General features: G+C 41.5%; 1 protein-coding gene and 1 non-coding gene across 2 annotated transcripts in view; one reads left to right on the top strand and one right to left on the bottom strand.

Annotated features, from left to right (window-relative positions):
• The window catches only part of DTWD2 (DTW domain containing 2), a 73,150-nt gene extending 58,649 nt beyond the window's left edge, over positions 1–14,501 (bottom strand). The window contains exon 1 of the mRNA NM_001206125.2: positions 14,199–14,501. Within this exon, the coding sequence (NP_001193054.2) occupies positions 14,199–14,416 (218 nt within the window). The 5' untranslated portion in view covers positions 14,417–14,501. The remainder of the gene's footprint in view (positions 1–14,198) is intronic.
• On the top strand, positions 13,083–13,154 carry TRNAW-CCA (transfer RNA tryptophan (anticodon CCA)). The gene has a single exon. It is a non-coding gene; the product is annotated as a tRNA-Trp (tRNA).
• Positions 14,502–14,577: the final 76 nt, after the last annotated feature.

Below are 14,577 nucleotides of genomic sequence, written 5' to 3'. Positions count from 1 at the left end.
AAATTTTTTATATACATATTAACACAATTTTTTTAAAAACTGACCTGCCAAGTAACACATTTACATAGACGAATAAACCATACACATCTTTAAGATGTTTTCTAGAGCAGCTTTAGATGCACAGAAAAATTGACAAGAATGTACAGAGCTTTTCTATACACCGCTTGCCCCAACACATGCATAATAGCCTCCCCATTAACACCACCCCCAATCAGAGTGGTACATCTGTTACAAATGACAAACCTACACTGACAATTTGCACAGACTTCTAAAAATAATTTCTATCCCTCTATTGAGAATCTCTGTTGCATCATGGTCACTGTATTTTTTTCCTTTAGTTCTTTGAATCTACTATAGAGTACTTCAAATACTTTGAAGTATTTTTCTACTAAATCCGAAATCTTGATCCATTCAAAGACAGTTCCTATTTTCTATTGTTCTCCCTGTATGTGAGTCATACTTCCCTGTTACTTTGCATGTTCAGTAAGCTTTGGTTGAAAACTGGACATTTTTAGACAATCTAGTACAGAAACTCTGGATTCTACTTAATTGTTCTGGTTCTTTGTAAATTTCAGTTCAGTTCAGTTTGGTAGCTCAGTTGTGTCCGACTCTTTGTGACCCCATGAACCGTAGCACGCCAGGCCTCCTTGTCCATCACCAACTCCCGGAGTCCACCCAAACCCACATCCATTGTGTGGGTGATGCCATCCAACCATGTCATCCTCTGTCGTCCCCTTCTCCTCCTGCCCTCAATCTTTCCCAGCAACAGGGTCTTTTCCAATGAGTCAGCTCTCCACATCAGGTGGCCAAAGTATTGGAGTTTCTGCTTCAACATCAGTCCTTCCAATGAATGCCCAGGACTGATCTCCTTTAGGATGGACTGGTTGGATCTCCTTGAAGTCCAAGGGACTCTCAAGAGTCTTCTCAACACCACAGTTCAAAAGCATTAATTCTTCAGCCCTCAGCTTTCTTTATAGTCCAACTATCACATCCATACAGGACTACTGGAAAAACCATAGCCTTGACTAGATGGAACTTTGTTGGCAAAGTAATGCCTCTGCTTTTTAATATGCTGTCTAAACTTAGCTAGACTTAAACTGCAGACTCTCTCCTCTTGTAGTATGCAGTCACTGCTATGTCTGTTCAGCTTTTTCTTTTCTTAATTTTAATTTTTTCCTAGGGGTCTCACCTGTGAGTTCAGATATGTTTCTATCAGGTCAATCTCTCTAACTTTTTGCAAGGTTAGGAGACTCATTCCATAACTTTCCTTTCCTTTTTTATTTTTTTTCCCCCTTGAGTAATCTTGGAACACTTCTTTGTTTCCCTTGAGTAATCCTGGAACATTACTGTGTTTCATAACACTGGAACACAATGTTTTGATTAGGCTTCCAGTAGAAGAAAAATGAGAAACAAGAAAGCTAACAACTCATCAGAGGAGCTTCTCTGGTGGGCTAGTGGTTGGGAATCCAGCTATCAATGCAGTGGACATGGGTTCAACCCCTGGTCCAAGAGGATCCCACATGCCATGGAGCAACTAAGCCTTTGTGCCACAACTACTAAGTCTGTGTGTGCCTAGAGCACATGCTCCACAAGAGAAACCACCCCAACTAGAGTAGTCTCCACTCACTACAACTAGAGAAAGCCCGTGTGAAGCAATGAAGATCCAGCAGTCACAAATAAATTTAAAAATCTTTAAAAAGCTCAGCAGAGAAAAAAAGAAAAAGTTAAAGTGTCAGTCACTCAGTCATGTCCGACTCTTTGCAACCCCATGGACTGTAGCCACCAGACTCCTCTGTCCATGGGATTTCCCAGACAAGAACACTGGAGTAGGTCACCATTCCCTTCTCCAGGGGTTCTTCCCCAGCCAGAGACTGAACACTCAGGTCTTCTGCATTGCAGGCGGATTCTTTACCATCTGAGCTACCAGGGAAGAGAAAAAAATCAATCAATAGTACCTTCAAATTTGCCTTTCGGATTGATGAGTAGTCACCAAGAGAGAAGCTGACCACAAGCAGATAAAGGATTCAGGAGGTAAAGGAGGACGTTAAAAAGACAATAAAACTGCCCCTCTCAAAATAATTAAAAATCACCATGAACAAAGGAAAAAAAATCAATGTGTTAGAAGAAGGAAAAGGAACACCTCACTGGAAGTATTTATTACATGCAATAGGAAAACAAAGACTGTAATATTGTTCATTTCAGTATAATTCATTATTATGTGATACGGAAATATAAATATGAAGCTCACTGCAGATGGTGATTGCAGCCATGAAACTAAAAGATGCTTACTCCTTGGAAGGAAAGTTATGACCAACCTAGATAGCATATTAAAAAGCAGAGATATTACTTTGTCAACAAAAGTCCATCTAGTCAAGGCTATGGTTTTTCCAATAGCCGTGTATGGATGTGAGAGGTGGACTGTGAAGTAAGCTGAGCACTGAAGAATTGATGCTTTTGAACTGTGGTGTTGGAGGAGACTCTTGAGAGTCCCTTGGACTTCAAGGAGATCCAACCAGTCTATCCTAAAGGAGACCAGTCCTGGGTATTCTTGGAAGGACTGATGTTGAAGCTGAAACTCCAATACTTTGGCCACCTGATGTGAAGAGCTGACTCATTTGAAAAGACCGTGATGCTGGGAAAGATTGAGGGCAGGAGAAGGGGATGACAGAGGATAAGATGGTTGGATGGCATCACCAACTCAATGGACATGGGTTTGGATGGACTCCGGCAGTTGGTGATGGACAGGGAGGCCTGGCATGCTGCGGTTTATGGAGTTGCAAAGAGTTGGACACGACTGAGCGACTGAACTGAACTGAATGGAGCTCTACTCTATTACTCACCTGACCTTAAAAATACATAAAAGAGAATAACTATTTAAATCACAAAGTTGTTTTATGTGGTAAATAAAAACATATATGAAAAAGCACTGTGTAACCTGTGAACTCTTTTAAAATAATGCTGAATTTACTCAAAGAGAATAAACAAGTGGTTGCCAGAGGAGAGGAGAGGGGTGGGAAGATAAGGAGAAAAGGTGAAGGAATAAAGAGTTACAAATTTCCAGTTACAAAATAAATGTCTTACCGGTATGAAATGTACCGTGTGAGGAATATAGTTGATAATTATGTAATATCTTTGTCTAGTGACACCTGATGCAAAGACCTGACTTATTGGAAAAGACCCTGATGCTCGGAAAGATTGAGGACAAGAGGAGAAGAGTGCAACAGAGCATGAGATGGTTGGATGGCATCACCGACTCAAAGGACATGAGTTTGGGCAAACTCTAGGAGATGGCGAAGGACCGGGAAGCCTGAACGGCTGCAGTCACAAAGAGTCAGACATGACTTTATGACTAAATGACAATAGTAACTGGTAACACTGGTAACTAGACTTACTGTGGTGATTGTTTTCTAATGTATAGAAGTATCAAATCACTATTTGGACACCAGGAACTAACACAGTGTTGAAGGTCGATTATAGTTCACCCAACAAAGAAAAAGTTAAGGTTTTTGGTTACCAGAGGTGAGGAGTGGTGAGAGGGGGAACTGGATGAAGATGGTCAAAAGGTACAAACTTCCAGTTATAAGATAAATTTAAGTACCAGGGATGTAATGTACAATATAATGTAATTAGCACTGCTGTATATTATAGATGAAAGTTGTTAACAAAGTAAATCCTGGCAGTTTCCTGATGGCCTGTTAGTTAGTAGGATCCCAAGCTTTCACTGCTATGGCCCATATTCAATTCCTGGTCGGGGAACTGAGATTCCATAAGCTTCAGCACAGCATAAATAAATTAATAAATAAATAAAATAAAACTTAAAGAGTTCTCATCATAAGGAAAAATTTTTTTTTTATTTTTTTAATCTATATGAGATGACATATGTACTACAAATTTATCAGAATAATCATTTCATGGTATATGTAAGTCAAATCATTATGCTGTATTTAAACTTATACAGTGCTGTATGTCAATTATATCTCAATAAAACTGGAAAAAATTAAAGTACATTACATATTTTTAAAAATAAATGAAAAAACCTAATGTTATACTAGACTATCTTAGAATATATTCTCTCAGTACATAAGCACTAAGAGAACTATAAATTTTTAATTCGGGACAAATATAAACATAGTTAAAAAATTAATGTGCTTTGATGTTCTTTGAAGAAAACATCTATCAGAGGGCAATGATAACATTCTTGTTTTTCTTGTGGAAAATAAATCAAACATTTAGAAAGCTCTGATGTGGTTTTTTTTAATTGGTCACTCATCTTTGGAGACTTAATTAAGATTAAGAAAAAAACTCCCTCTTGAGATATATCATTTTTGCGCAACTTTGAACATATGATTAGCTTGCACAGTAATTTGTAAATCAGTTAGCGTCCCACATATCTTAGGAATAAACTACTTCAAAGAATAAACAGATTTTCTAGATTAACAAGAAAGAACAAATTAACTTAGTGTCTTTAAGAATATGATACTTTTGATATGCACAAGGAATTAAATTTGAAGACTATCTAAATTTTTATCCTAAAAATTATCATCAATAATCTAGCTTATTTTAAATTTACCCAAACAGATTTCTAAGTGTCAATACCAACTCAACAATCTCAATTATTATCAAGTAATTGTTTTGGAAATTACCAGGTTTCACTTTTACCTATAAAACGTGCAGGCTGATTTACCCTGCTGCTGAGGCAGACCAGACCACAATGACGTACATGAGACCCAGATGTAAAAGCAAGTATCTATGAAGGGCAGGCAGTTAATCAGAGATGAATGAAGCAGGATGGACTGGGAGCAAGGATGACCTGGACAGATCATACCCAATCTATAGGCACAACCAATACTCAGGATGGTGGCCCCAAAGCTGCTACATCTCCCCATTCTTACAGAAACCAGAAATCTGGATTCTGATATAAAACATCTTCATTTTTAACTATTAGCAACTAATTTCAAACTGGTAAAATATAGTTTTAAACAAAACTGTGGGCTGCCAGCTTGTGGCCCCTGTGTTCTTCTCAAACACCTATAGTCTTCCCTGCTTCACTTTCTCATGTTTTCATTCCCATCACCTTTTTCTCCTGAATATTCAAGCCTAAAGAATACAGAAAAGGTTAAGACATGGAATAAGGAAACAAGATGTTATTAAAGGATACAAAGTTGTAATCAGAAGATGAATAAATGCTGGAGATGTAATACACAGCACTGTGATATAGTCAACAATACTATATTACATACTTCAAACTTGCTAACATACTACATCTTAAAACTTCTCAGCACAGAAAGGAAATGATAATTAGGTGACAACAGCTAACGACTACCAGGGATAATCATACTGAGTATATAAATGTATCAAATCAACAGGCTGTATAACTTAAACTTACATAATATTGTACACCAACCAAATGTATCTCAATTTACGTAAAAAAGGAGCTGTGTGCATGCTAAGTCACTTCAGTTGTGCATGTCTGACTCTTTGAGACCCTATGGACTGCAGCCTACCAGTCTCCCGTCCCTGAGATTCTCTAGGCAAGAATACTGGAATGGGTTGCCATGCCCTTCTCCAAAGAATCATCCCAACCCAGAGATTGAACCCATGTCTCTTATGTCTCCTGCATTGGCAGGTGGGCCCTTTACCACTAGTACCACCTGGGAATCCCAAAAAAGGAGCTAGAAAATACTAATGCTCAGGCATCCTGTTACTAAGCTTGAAGTAAACATACTTCTTTATGGTCCAACTCTCACATCCATACGTGACTACTGGAAAAGCCATAGCTTTAACTATACTTAGCTTTATCAGCCAAGTAATGTCTCTGCTTTTTAATATGGTGCCTAGGTTGGTCATAGCTTTTCTTCCAAGGAGCAAGAGTCTTTTAATTTCATGGCCGTAGTCACAATCTGCAGTGATTTTGGAGCCCATGAAAGGAAAGTTTGTCACTGTTTCCACTGTTTCCCCATCTATTTGCCATGAAGTGATGGCACCAGATGCCATCATCTTAGTTTTTGGAATGCTGAGTTTTAAGCCAGCTTTTTCACTCTACTCTTTCACTTTCATCAAGAGGCTCTTAAGTTCTTCTCTTTCTGCCATAAGGATGGTGTCATCTGCATATCTGAGGTTATTGATATTTGTCCCAGCAATATGATTCCATCTTGTGCTTCATCCAAGCCCAGCATTTTGCAGGATGTACTCTGCATACATAACTTAAAAAAGCAGGGTGACAATATACAGCCTTGACATACTCCTTTCCCAATTTGGAACCAGTCCATTATTCCATGTCCAGTTCCAACTGCTGCTTCTTGACCTGCATACGGACTTCTTAGGAGGCAGGTCAGGTGGCTGGTATTTTCATCTCTTTCAGAATTTTCCAGTTTGTTGTGATCCACACAGTCAAAGGCTTTGGCGTAGTCAATAAAGCAGAAGTAGATGTTTTTCTGGAACTCTCTTGCTTTTCTGATGATCCATCGGATGTTGGCAATTTGATCTCTGGTTCCTCTGCCTTTTCTAAAATCAGTTTGAACATCTGGAAGTTCTCAGTTCACATACTGTTGAATCCTAGTTTGGAGAATTTTGAGCATAATTTTGCTAGCCTGTGAGATGAGTGCAGTTGTGTGGTAGTTTGAACATTCATTGGCATTGCCTTTCTTTGGGATTGGAATGAAAACTGACCTTTTCCAGTCCTGTGGCCACTGCTGAGTTTCCCAAATTTGCTGGCATATTGAGTGCAGCACTTTCACAGCATCACCTTTTAGGATTTGAAATAGCTCAACTGGAATTCCATCACTTCCACTAGCTTTGTTCACAGTGATGCTTCCTAAGGCCCACTTGACTGCATTCCAGGATTGGTTCTAGGTGAGTGATCACACCATCGTGGTTATCTGGATCATTAAGATCTTTTTTGTATAGTTCTTCTGTTCATTCTTGCCACCTCTTCTTCACATCTTCTGCTTCTGTTAGGTTCATACCGTTTCTGTCCTTTATTGTGCCCATCTTTGCATGAAATGTTCCCTTGGTATCTCTAATTCACTTGGTATCTAATTTTCTTTTCTGTGACGGTTATACCATAAAGAAAGCTGAGCACCAAAGAATTGATGCTTTTGAACTGTGGTGTTGGAGAAGACTCTTGAGAGTCACTTGGACTGCCAGGAGATCAAGCCAGTCAATCCTAAAGGAGATCAGTTCATTGGCAGGACTGATGCTAAAGCTGAAACTCCAATACTTTGGCCACCTGATGCGAAGAACTGACTCACTGGAAAAGACCCTGAAGCTGGGAAAGATTGAAGGCAGGAGAAGAAGGGGACGACAGAGAATGAGATGTTTGGATGGCATCATCATGGACATGAGCAAGCTTCCGGAACTGGTAATGGACAGAGAAGCCTGAGGTGCTGTAGTCCATGGGGTCGCAAAGGCTCAGACATGAATAAGCAACTGAATTGAAACATACTTCAGCTTAAAAAGTATGAAAACAGAGCTACTCCTGCAGCTTTAATAGCTCCACTTCAACTAGTGACTACATCCACTCCGCAATCAAAAGAATAAGGCTTCTTCAGCAAGCGTGGAGGGTACAGCAAAGAGTCAAGCCCTTGCAGGAGCTTGGGAGCCAAGCGGACTGGAGCCAGAAACCCTGCTCTGCTACCTGATTGTTACCTCCACCTTTTCATCCTTTAAAAGCTAATGATATCATCAACTCCAGAAGGCTGTTATGGGACATAAATAAAATAACAAATATAAAACACCTCATCTCAGTGGATAACCTGCTAATGACCAGTATCTAATAAATGGGTGCTATTTATATTGATGTGGTTTCACACAATCCTTACAACTTTGTACTTTTGAAAGAAAAAAGCACTGGAGAGAGAAAAATTATGTCTCAGGGCCTATCTGTGTCAGTTTATGTATATGTTGTCCCTGCTGTCTTCCTCCCTCAGACACATTAAAAAATTCTCTGTACTTATTTTTATGACCAATGATTTGCAAGTGATTTCCAACTCTTGTCCTCAGGCAGGAATATCCACAGAAGACATAAAAATATAATTAAGATGTTTGGCATCTTTACTATAATGAGGCTCTAACTCTTCCCAGGCAAGCCTTTACCACTGTATCACTATTCAGTTTGCATTTTTCTTAATAAAACAGAGCATAAATTATGATAGCTAAAAGCCACCCACAGAAGTCAAATTGACACCTTTATTCAAAAAAAAAAAACTTCAGTGGCTATTTTGTCGGGCTCTAGTGCTTTAGGCTCAAACTTCCTGCTGTTGCTTAGTCCCTCAGTCATGTCTGACTCTTTTCAACCCCATGGACTATAGTCCACCAAGTTCCTCTGTCCATGGGATTTTTCAGGCAAGAATACTGGAATGGGCTGCCATTTCCTTCTCCAGCAGATCTTCGTGACCCCGGGATCCAACTCATATCTCCTGGATTGCAGGCAGATTCTTTATCTGCTAAGCCAAAGAGGAAGATTAGAAAAGTGAAAGTGGTTAGACGCTCAGTCATGTCCTACTCTCTGCAACCCCATGGACTGCAGTCCACCAGGAATTCTAACTTCCTAACACAGCTTATTTGGCCCTTCCCAACAGAACCACCATCAACCTCTGCAGCCTCACCTCTCCTTCCTTTCTGCCAAGCTCTCCAAATACACTGTACAGATACAGTGTACTCCTGTACATGCTGTTCCTTTTAACAGGGACATACTTTTTACAAAATTTGTAACCTGCAATACCAAACTAGTACAGATCTTTTGAAAGATATTTCATTCATATTTTGTTGTGGAATCCAGAGTCGCAAAACACACCTCAGAAGACGCTCAAGACAGTGGAGTACAGCTTATTATGCCAGCGGGTCCAAGAGGAATCAGTTCCCAACAAGGACCCTGATGTTTCTGAGAGGCCCATTTTTATACCCCACCCCCCAATGACTGGTTACATGTTAGCAACCTCCTTGTTGTATATGACTGAGTTTTATAACAAGTAGGTGCTCAGAGAACAAACAATTAAAGTTAAGGGGGAGGGGGGACAATGGTTATACATCAAGGGGGTATGTCTCCTTGGTTAATCTAACAGGGGCAGCCTGACCTCAACTACAATCTCCATTTGCCATCTTTAAGGAGGGAAGTCTCCAGGAGACCTGGTTTCCATTAGCAACGGTTTCCTCACTCTTGGGCAGAGTTCAGGCCCAGTTTACATCCTATCCTTAAGACGGATGACAGGCCTCAAGATGGAGTCTCTCCTGCTTTCCTCACACTGGCCCCAACATTTAAGATATGCTCTATTTCTAACAAGCAAGATTCTGCTGAGAATTTAAATTGAGTCTACACTTCCCGAACAAAACCAATCTCTAGAACTCTTTGCTGTTGCTGCTGCTAAGTCGTTTCAGTCGTGTCCGACTCTGTGCGACCCCATAGATGGCAGCCCACCAGGCTCCCCCGTCCCTGGGATTCTCCAGGCAAGAACACTGGAGTGGGCTGCCATTTCCTTCTCCAATGCATGAAAGTAAAAAGTGAAAGTGAAGTCGCTCAGTTGTGTCCAACCCTTCGCAACCCCATGGACTGCAGCCTACCAGGCTCCTCCATCCATGGGATTTTCCAGGCAAGAGTACTGGAGTGGGGTGCCATTGCCTTCTCCCTAGAATTCTTTAGGTAGTGACAAGTATAGTAATGCATTTAAATGAATAGTGTTTTAAGTATTAAAAAAGGGCCAAATAATTGTGACGTACTGATCACTCAAACCTAAAAATGCATTTCAATTTTAAAAACTATTATAAGCATAACAGTAAAGAAGTTCACTCAGGCAACTAGTTGAGACCCTAACAGCCTAATGAAATAAAATATAAAGAGCTATAAATTAGTTTATATTTTATTGGTAACACCTAAATATTCTATTTCTAGAACTGTATCCTAACCAATTAAAACAAAATGCATAACATGTCAAGGGAAGAAGAGTCTTTAAAAGGTAGAAAATGTCACCAGAAAAAGCAAAACACAGAAATGTGACAGTGAATTACAATTCTCAAATATTAACTAAATAAAACTGAAAACAAGCTAAAATCCAGTACATTTTTAAATAGTAGATCAGGTTAGAGGGTAGAGAGGAATGAAAAGGCAGAGCCAAGAGGATTTTTAAGGCAGTGAAAACACTCTGCATGAAACTATAATAGCAGATAAATGTTATTACAAATTTGTCCAAACTTCAAGTATGTACAACGCCAACAGTGAACCCTAATCTAAACTATGGACTTTTAAGTGATAATGATGTGTCACCCAAGTCCATCAATTGTAACAAACGTACCACTCTGGTAGGGGATGTTGATAACTGAGAAGCTATGCATGTGGTGGGGGGATGGAGGGGGCAGAGGCCATATGGGAAAGCTCTGTACCTTCCTCTCAAGTTTGTTATCAATCTAAAAGTGCTTTAAAACACAAAGCCTATAATGGGGCAAGAAGAAACCGATCAGAAACATTATAAAATTTTGCTAACCACAGAAGACTAATTTTTAAACTATTTCAACTAGCAGTTCTGAGTAAACTAAAAACTATATGATAAAGCTAGCATAATTTAGCTCTGGATTTATATTTGAAACATTTTTCTTTCAGCGTTCTAGTAGACCTCTTTGCCACATTTTTAAGTGTTATCACCTAACAACTTTAGACAACTTATTTAAATAAATTGTATTCACATACCCTCTCTTCCAAACAGTCTCTTCTAGATACAAACTACTCACCTTTGTCAAAGGTCTACGGAATATCTACTACACATATACAGTCAGAAAATATAAAAAGACCCTTACACTCAAGATTATGACTCCGAGGTCTTTTGATTCAGCCCTGGGAAAAGGTCAAATGGTAAAGAAAAGCAACCAGTCTGTCTTTCTGTTCCCCTTCTTGAAATACTTTTCTCTTGGTTGAATCAGTCTTATCTATCTTTCTTTCTTTCTTTCTTTTTTTTTTTTTTTTTGTGCTTCACCAGTGTCACTTTTTTCTTTTTTTTTTTTTAATTTTATTTTTTAACTTTCCAATATTGCATTGGTTTTGCCATTTATCAAAATGAATCCGCCACAGGTATACATGTGTTTCCCATCCTGAACCCTCCTCCCTCCCCATACCATCCCTCTGGATCATCCCAGTGCACCAGCCCCAAGCATCCAGTATCGTGCATCGAACCTGGACTGGCGACTCGTTTCATATATGATATTATACATGTTTCAATGCCATTCTCCCAAATCATCCCACCCTCTCCCTCTCCCACAGAGTCCAAAGGACTGTTCTATACATCAGTGTCTCTTTTGCTGTCTCGTATACTGGGTTATTGTTGCCATCTTTCTAAATTCCATATATATGTGTTAGTATACTGTATTGGTATTTTTCTTTCTGGCTTACTTCACTCTGTATAATAGGCTCCAGTTTCTTCAGAAATCTTTCCTGACACCATCCTGCTATTTTCTATTACAGCATCCTACTTCTCTCCTTCATTGCTGTTCTTTTGTGTTTTTTTTCAACCTGTAATTACATATTTGGTTGCTTTTTTACTGGTTTATCATCTGTAACCAACAACAAACTAAACAGTCTATATGGATAAAGCCTCCAACCGTATTAACAGTAATTAGCAAAGTACTCCATACACAATGATTAAATGAAGACATTCATCTCTTACTCCAAAGAAGAGTCTGATGTAGAGAGACCAATGTAGAGGTGACAACCTCTACATGAAAAATGGTAACATCATCTGTGGGAAGTGTATGGGATTAGAACAAGAGAATCTAGACAAAAGACCTTGAGGTGGCCCAACACTGACACTTTGAATAGAACAGGCAAAGAAGACTAGGATAGAAAAGTCAGATAAATCACAGAGAAATGAAAGAAAGAATGTTTCAAGGATTATTTCAATTGTAGAATTCTCCCAAGAGGTCCAGTAAAAATTGAAAGGCTCCATTAGCTTTCATTCCATTAAGGTTAATGGTGGGACTTCCCTGGTGGTCCAGTGGCTAAGATTACCCACTCACAATGCAGGGAGCCCAGGTTCAACCCCTGGTCAGGGAAATAGATTCCACATGTCACAATTAAGAGTTTGCATGCCACAACTAAAGATAACATATGCCACAACAAAGATCAAAGATTCCTCGTGCTGCAACTAAGACCCTGAATAGCCAAATATAATAAAAATAAATACACATTTCTTAAAGCCTATGTTAACATTACAACAGAAAAGAAAGTTTATTTTAAAAAATGGTACATCTGTATAACATGAGATTCAAGCAAGCAGGGAGAACAGTCCTCACAATCGTGAAAGTACATTCAGTTCAGTTCAGTCACTCAGTCGTGTCCCACTCTTTGTGACCCCATGAATCCAAGCACGCCAGGCCTCCCTGTCGATCACCAGCTCCCGGAGTTTACTCAAACTCATGTCCATGGAGTCGGTGATGCCATCCAGCCATTTCATCCTCTGTCATCCCCTTCTCCTCCTACCCCCCAAATCCCTCCCAGCATCAGGGTCTTTTCCAATGAGTCAACTCTTCGCATGAGGTGGCCAAAGTACTGGAGTTTCAACTTTAGCATCAGTCCTTCCAATGAACACCCAGGACTGATCTTTAGGATGGACTGGTTGGATCTCCTTGCAATCCAAGGAACTCTCCAAGACTCTTCTCCAACACCACAGTTCAAAAGCATCAATTCTTCAGCACTCAGCTTTCTTCACAGTCCAACTCTCACATCCATACATGACCACTGGAAAAACCATAGCCTTTACTAGACGGACCTTTGTTAGCAAAGTAATATTTCTTCTTTTGAATATGCTATCTAGGTTGGTCATAACTTTCCTTCCAAGGAGTAAGCGTCTTTTGATTTCATGGCTGCAATCACCATCTGCCGTGATTTTGGAGCCCAAAAAAGTCAAGTCTGACACGGTTTCCACTCTTTCCCCATCTATTTCCCATGAAGGGATGAGACCAGATGCCATGATCTTAGTTTTCTGAATGTTGAGCTTTAAGCCAACTTTTTCACTCTCCTCTTTCACTTTCATCAAGAGCCTTTTTAGTTCCTCTTCACTTTCTGCCATAACTAAACCGGGCAGACAATGTTAATTGCTGTTTCCCTTGTGGCTCAGAGGTTAAAGCGTCTGCCTCCAATGCGGGAGGCCCAGGTTCGATTCCTGAGTAGGGAAGATCCCCTGGAGAAGGAAACAGTAACCCACTCCAGTATTCTTGCCTGGAGAATCCCATGGACAGAGAAGCCTGGTACCCCGTCACAGTCCACGGGGTCACAAAGAGTCGGACACGACTGAGCGACTTCACTCACATTCACTCAGTTTAATAAACAGTCTCCTCATTAGACTATAAGTGGCCCAGTGAGCTCAGAGACATTTCTATGCATTCCTGCTGCTGCTAAGTCGCTTCAGTCGTGTCCGACTCTGTGCAACCCCACAGACGGCAGCCCACCAGGCTCCCCAGTCCCTGGGATTCTCCAGGCAAGAACACTGGAGTGGGTTGCCATTTCCTTCTCCAATGCATGAAAGTGAAAAATGAAAGTGAAGTCGCTCAGTCGTGTCCGACTCTTAGCGACTCCATGGACTGCAGCCCACCAGGCTCCTCCGTCCATGGGATTTTCCAGGCAAGAACAGCGGAGTGCGGTGCCATTGCCTTCTCCGTTATCCATGCCTAGGTTACCAGAAACCTAGCCCAGTGCCTGACACACAGCAGGTGCTCAATATATATCTCTAAGTGAATTCAGAATTCGGAATCCAATCTCAACTACTGTAATAGCCACCTTGATTGTCTCTCGCCTCTAATCCGTTTTATGCTTTTGTTTTGTTTTGACCGTGAGATGGCTGTGTCACATAAACATAAGTGTTATTACTGTTATTACGCCTTCCTTCCTCCATCAGACACTTGTTTCTTGACAGCGGAGCTTCTGTCCGCTCATCCCATGACCCGCTAGTGTCTTGCATGAATTAAGGGTAAGTAATCCTGAACCTGGAAAAAAGGCTTCTTACTGAAAGAGCTGTGGCTATTTCACAGTGATTTCAACCTCAACCAGTGGACCCTGCTGCTCCAAGCGCAGAGATGAAGGAGACAATGCTCCCCTGGTCCTCAGTCACAGCAGCCGCCTCCCCGGCAGGGGTCGCTGCAGCGCCCCCGCCCCACCCCCCGTCGCCCCCCAAGTCCGCCGCCGGCTTCAGTCCCCGCCCTCGCCCCCGCCCGGCGGTCACCTGCAGTGGCTGCACTCGGGCCTCCGCTCCGCCGGCTCCACTGGCAGTTCCCACAGCCCGTCCGCACTGGCCCCATACGCCTCCGCGTCCAAGACGGAGGCCGCTGGCGCTGACCCGCCCACCCGCGGCTCCTCCTCCTCGGGCGTCTGAGACCTCAAGGTCCCAGGCAGCCACGCGACGGGGTCCCCGGGTGTTCGCGCCTCATGGTGCTGCTCCATGGCAGGCGCTCAGGGCCGGCCCTCACATCGCTTCACCGCTACCGCCGGGGGGCGCCACAAGCTGAAGAAACCGTCCCGCGCCGCACGGCGCCACGCACGCACGCCACGTACGGAGGGCGGGTCTCCGAAGCCCAGGCGGAAGACCCCGCCCCGCCGCGGAG

The sequence above is a fragment of the Bos taurus genome, chromosome 7 (genome assembly GCF_002263795.3).
Source record: "Bos taurus isolate L1 Dominette 01449 registration number 42190680 breed Hereford chromosome 7, ARS-UCD2.0, whole genome shotgun sequence".
Taxonomy (NCBI): domain Eukaryota; kingdom Metazoa; phylum Chordata; class Mammalia; order Artiodactyla; family Bovidae; genus Bos; species Bos taurus.
This window is presented reverse-complemented; position numbering and strand designations above follow the sequence as displayed.